At 55.0% G+C, this 5,438-nt stretch overlaps 1 protein-coding gene across 1 annotated transcript; it reads left to right on the top strand.

The window, feature by feature from the left end:
* Positions 1 to 304: 304 nt before the first annotated feature.
* LOC109451741 (Golgi-associated RAB2 interactor protein 6) lies at positions 305 to 4,601 on the top strand. The gene is made up of 5 exons (XM_074314105.1): positions 305 to 460; positions 2,254 to 2,456; positions 2,982 to 3,243; positions 3,961 to 4,206; positions 4,575 to 4,601. The coding sequence occupies exons 1-5, from the start codon at positions 305 to 307 to the stop codon at positions 4,599 to 4,601; spliced, it is 894 nt and encodes a 297-aa protein (XP_074170206.1).
* The last annotated feature ends 837 nt before the right edge of the window (positions 4,602 to 5,438 follow it).

The raw sequence follows: 5,438 nt of genomic DNA, 5'->3' as shown, positions 1-5,438 counted from the left end.
GAATGGCCCCTGGCCTTGACTCAGGAGGGCAGAGGCTGAGGGCTGAGGGTGGGGTCCAGCGACTGGCTGTCTGCATCTCAAGCTGTGCGGGCAGTCGTCCCTCTGCTGTCTCCTGGAGCCCTGAGAAGGGGACACCTCCCTCTCGCTCACTCAGGGGCCCTGCCTGCAGGAAGCTAGGGGCCAGGGCCAGGTCTGCCCATCACTGCAGGGCGATATGCCGGCCAGGTCTGTGCCGGGTTCCTGCTCTGTTCCGAAGGAGACAACGTGCCTTCCTTCTCTTTCCGCCGGTTAATGACAGGCAGCCATGGGCAGCAAGAGGACGCTGGCGAGTCTCAGTGCGTGGAGCAGCCCTATGTTGCACATGTTCAGGAACTCCTCGGGGAAGCTGCAGAGGCAGCTGCGCAAGGGAGAGTTTGCCATGTTCAAGCACATGCCGGTGTTCGAGAGCGACTTCATCCAGGTCAGTACTGCTCCCCTTTGATCCCACCCCAAAGTGGACCCAAGACCCATTAGGTGCTGAGTGCAAGGATGTCTTCACTGACATCTCCACGAGCTGAAGGAAACAAGGCCGTTGTTCTTTTCCTTTCCCATTTACTGATTTACACACCGGTTCCATCAGGTGATTGCTCTGCCATATTTGCTTTAGAGGGAATATTTTTTAAAGGAAGAAAATGAATGTGGTTTACTCTCCTTGAGTGCACTTTCCTGGGGGTGTTTTCCTTTCTCCCCAGTTACCACTGTCCCCAATGTCGTCATTATCGTCCCCATGCAGCCTTTGTCCTTTGACACGTATGTATCTATCTATTAAACGTGTTACGACTCTTGGAGTCGCAGTGCCATCTTGTTTCACTGAGGGGACTTCGGATGTGGTGTCTTTACACTGCACGTGCGCTGTGCAGCTTGCTCATGTCACAGGCTGTGTTTTGTAGGAATTGAGGCTCCAGGTGTCCTGATCTTTGTGTGGTGCGCTCCGGGATAGGACGCCCTTGTGTCCGTTTCCTGGGAGCCTCACAACAACCTCATTATGTAGTGAGGACAAACATCCCCCTTCCAATGGGGAGCACACTGCGTTCCAGAGAGTGAAGTGACTGCCCCAGACCTCAGAGTGGCTGAGGCCTAGTTTCCAACTCCAGGCGTTTGCACTTGTACTGCTTTCTGCATATGAACCAGACTCTGGGTGGGAAGAAATCCCTCATTGTAAGTGTGAGAGAGTTAAGAGTCAGGGAGTGGGGATACCTGTGCATCACCTGGGATCTCCACGACGTTGTATCTGTCGCTGGTTCTCAGCCTGGGAGCTCCTGGGAGTCACCTGGAGAGTTTAGGGATCAGTGTCGCCTGGGACCCACGTCCCAATGTTGTCATGTGATGACTGGGAGCAGTGCGGGCAGCAGGCTTGTGATGTATTATGAGGTGTGAGCTGGACTGAGAAGCTCACAGAGAACAGGCAGGGGACAGACTGTCCTTCTTGCTGAACCACAGGAGATAAGGTGTGGTGGCCAGCGCTGGCCTCTCTACCCTTCAAGTCTCCATGTGTCGCCTAAGCACTTGGACATTTGTTTACGTAACCAGGTCCCGGTGTCGGGGCATCTGCCACTGATACAATGCTGCCATGTACAATACGGGTTCCGATTTTCTCAGCTGTCCATTCATGTCCTTAATAACTGTTCTTGCCAGCCTAGGGTCATGTATCACATTTAGATGTCACACCTGTCTCCTTCTGTAGTCTGGAATAATCCCGGCACGTTTCATTGTGTCTTCCATCAGCCATTTTGAGGCCAAACAACTGTTTTTATTTTATAATAATGTCCATTTTCGGGAATTCTAAATGTTTGCCCAGACCCCCGCGCTCAGCCCTTGGGTTGAGTCCAGCCCTAGCTAGGGCAATGTGGTGATGATCTCCTCAGGGCCTGGTCTCTGTGTGCGCGGGGTACGTAGATGCGCGTTCAGTCGGACCTGCTGGTGCTCAGGCTGTACGGCCTGTCCTGCGGGGACCATCATCACCAGCCCTCTGCCCAGGGGCGAAGCGCAGGAAGTGGATCTCGGCTCTTCTGCGAGCTCAGACAGGAGAGGAGACGTGAGAGGGCGCTCTTGCCGTGCTCCACGCCTTCTGCTGGCACGTGGGAACACTACCTCCCTTCGCGATTTGGCTGCTCAGCCCAGAGCCGTGCTGGACACTGTAGTTCCTTCTGCAGGGAGGGGGACCTATGAAATGCAATGGAAACAGAGCCGCTTTCCTCCTTCTTCCAACCACAGGTCAGCAAAAGAGGATACGTGGTCGACGTACACAACAGTGTGCAAATGGTGACCGTGGGCATCACATTCAGCAGCCCCAGCCTCCCAATACCAGACGTCATGCTGCTGGCACGACCTGCTGGCGGCCATGCAGTCAGTGCCAGACGTGAGCGAGGCACCAGCGGGAAGGGCCACAAGTCGGCCAAGAGCCTGGAGCTGACCAGGTGAGACCCATTCTCGTCCTTCCCTGTGAGAAGGGTGCAGACGGGGGCAAGGCCTCGAGGCGCATGCTTTACCCTACTGTCCGCCCTGGAACAAGAGGGGCTTCCACCCTGACCAGTGATTTTGTGCTGTGGGTTCAGGAGAGAGGGCTTCAGACACAATAGTGGGTGCAGCTAGCCTTGTGGGGAGAGTGGCCATTGGGTATGCGAGAAGTCTGCCGGAATAGGGTAGAAAGATAGCTGGGGCCAGTACAGTAAGACGGTCTTATGTGACAGAGTGAGGGGGTCTCACCTGCCATTTGTGGTAGGTGGTCCAGAGCCAGAGGTTTTATCCAGAGGCAGGACGAGCTGCCAGATATACGTTCGCCCGCTGCTGCTGTAGGTGAGGAGGGCCTAGTGAGCCCTGAGGTCAGGGGTCAGGATGTGGTAATTCCACCATGAGGCAGAGCAGACTCTGGCTGGGCAGGAGACCAGGGCCTTTTCTTCCCAATATGCCGACCGGACCTCCCGACGCTTTGCTCTCTGCAGGTTGCTCCCGCTGAAGTTTATAACATTATCCATCTTCAGTCTTGAGAAAAGGCATCTCCAGCTGAAGCTTGCCACTGGCCGCTCTTTCTACCTACAACTGTGCCCCCCTGCAGATGCAAGAGAGGATGTGTTTGCACAGTGGGAGGATCTGGTTTTCCTCCTGAGACCGCCAGTGGAGGCATACAGTGGGATGCAGGCAGAACCGGCCTGGGATATGATGGACTTACCTGTGTTGGAGGCACAGGACAAGAGCAGCCCAGAGGTAAGCCTTTGCAGAGGCTCTCAGAGCCGGGACCAGAGCCCTGAGGGAAAGCAGCTGCCGGCTCTCCCTGCTGCTCCCCCGGGCAGACCAGTGAACACGTGGCATTCAGGAGCGCAGGCCACATGAGCACACTGGGGAGGTCCCAGGGGCTTCTGGAAGTCCCAGGTCCCATAGACGTCACCAACCCTCATATCATCACAGGGGTTGCGCCGTTTACATTAGGGCACTGACCGTGCAGCTTATTCTGGAACACTTCCATGTCACTCTGAACCTCAGGCGGCCTCGGGTGTTGAGGGATGTTTCTAATTGAAAACATCCTTACTTTATATGGGCCATGAACTGACTCTTGTGTAAATCTGGGACATGGCAGCAAGCTCGGCAGACAGGTGCACAATTTGTTTGTAGCTGTCAGTGTGTGGAACGGACACAGCTCCTGGCCAGTTTCTCCCTTTAGAATCTGTTCTGCAGAAATGCTGAGAGGATGGTGTGAGAAAATGTGTGAGGTGCTCATTGGTAGACCCCACCAGAGCTCTCCCTGTCCCTGCGCCTGTACCCCTAGAGCTGCAGGGACCCTGGTGGGGAGTTAGGGGATCCCGCATACACTGGGAGACTGGATTTGATGACTGCCGAGGTTCTAAGATAGGCTCCTGAGGAGGTGACAGTCCTTTCAGTCTCACTGATTTTCTTCTCTACTTCCCTATGTCCCCGCTCGGACAGGCTATGGAGGTCCCTGGAGAGGGGCAGCAGGATGAAGTGAGCATCCGGAGCCTTCCCATGGACACGGAGGTGTCTGAGGCCACCTCTCCTGCTCACGCCGCTGGAGACGGTGTCCAAACAATCGTGCCTGGCACAAACAGCGTGCTTAGGGACAAAAAGTCTGTCATGAGCTCCACAACCATGGAGTCTGACTGCCAGGCATCCCCAGGGTTGGCAGTGACACCTCGAGGCAGCAGCAGTGTGGTGGTAGGACGGGACATGACCAACACATGTGGTAGAGACACCTCGGAAGGTGCAGGAGCGGGACCCTCTGTCTCAGCCTTGTCCAGACAAGACAACACGGGAGAACAGGGTGCAGGCCAGAGAGCCTCCCAGCCCCAGGCTGAAGCCCTGAGGAAGCGGAAAAAAAAGGACACCCCTGCTAGAAGGCCTTCCCATTCAGGTCAGAAGCTGGAGGACAAGTCAGTCCCAAGATCCCACGGAACCACTCGGGGACACCAAAGGGAGAAGAGACGCTCCAGCCTCAGCCACACCCAGATGGGCTCTAGGTGGGTAGGAGCCTGCCACTTCCGTTCTGTCGGCTTCACTTTGTTCTTTCTTCTTCCTGTATCCAGGTGTGTGTGATGAGCGAGGATGAGTGACACCAGCCCCTCAAGGACCTCACAGTCCTGCTGAAGGGTTGCAAACTCTGCTCCTTTACCCCACATTTTTACTTGCTGCGCCAGAGTGTCACAAATTTAGGTCATTTGGAGCACAGGCAGAGGACACTATGACAAGAACGGAGGAGTGGGAACTGGATGCGACCTGGCCTTGAGCTCTGACAGGACAGGGACAGGCTCAGAGGTCGTGCCTCAGCCCGTGACACTGCACGCACCCCTGGCTGTCAGCTCCAGCGGGGTCTGTCTCATTCCTCTCAGTTTTACAGAGAAGGAACTGGGGCTTCCGAGTGCATGGGCACTTGTACAGAGACACACAGAGTGATGAGCGGGCAGGAAGGGGTCGTTCCTGCATCTTACTAGTGCTTATCCTGTGCTCTTTGCCACACTGGACAGTTAATTCTTTCAATGGCTAATGTAAAGGCAAAAGCAGGTTCACTCTTAAAACATTCCTTCGTTCATATGGAGACGTTGCACCTCTCTCCCCCAAAAAACTATAGAGTTTGCCCATGTCCCTGTGGCAGCTGGTTCTCAGCCACACTCCGTAGCCATAGTACAGGGACCAGAACCAGGACAGTAACATGAGTGCAAGAATGTCAGCTCAGCCAAACGTGATGTCCTTGGTGCTTTGCTTCCAAGATCCCCACTGCATTCAGGGGCACTTCCTTGCAAAGCCACGTGGTCCCACGTGTTCAACACCCCCTAGTTTGAGCCTTCATTCATCAGTAGCTTCTGTCTGTAGCACCTGTTCTGTGGTGTTGTCCAGTGTCAGGGAGAGCAGCCCTTTCTCCCCAGTGAGTTTTTATTCAGTTGTCCTTTACA

The sequence above is a fragment of the Rhinolophus sinicus genome, linkage group LG10, assembly GCF_036562045.2.
Source record: "Rhinolophus sinicus isolate RSC01 linkage group LG10, ASM3656204v1, whole genome shotgun sequence".
In the NCBI taxonomy this organism is placed as follows: Eukaryota; Metazoa; Chordata; class Mammalia; order Chiroptera; family Rhinolophidae; genus Rhinolophus; species Rhinolophus sinicus.
Note: the sequence above shows the minus strand (reverse complement) of the source record. Positions and strands in the feature narration are given on the sequence as shown.

Bases quoted from the DNA above. Each gene is read 5' to 3' on its own strand.
- LOC109451741 (XM_074314105.1), top strand. From the start codon at position 305: ATGGGCAGCAAGAGGACGCTGGCGAGTCTCAGTGCGTGGAGCAGCCCT. The intron at 461-2,253 runs GTCAGTACTGCT...TTCCAACCACAG, and splicing joins TCGAGAGCGACTTCATCCAG to GTCAGCAAAAGAGGATACGT. The intron at 3,244-3,960 runs GTAAGCCTTTGC...CCGCTCGGACAG, and splicing joins AGGACAAGAGCAGCCCAGAG to GCTATGGAGGTCCCTGGAGA.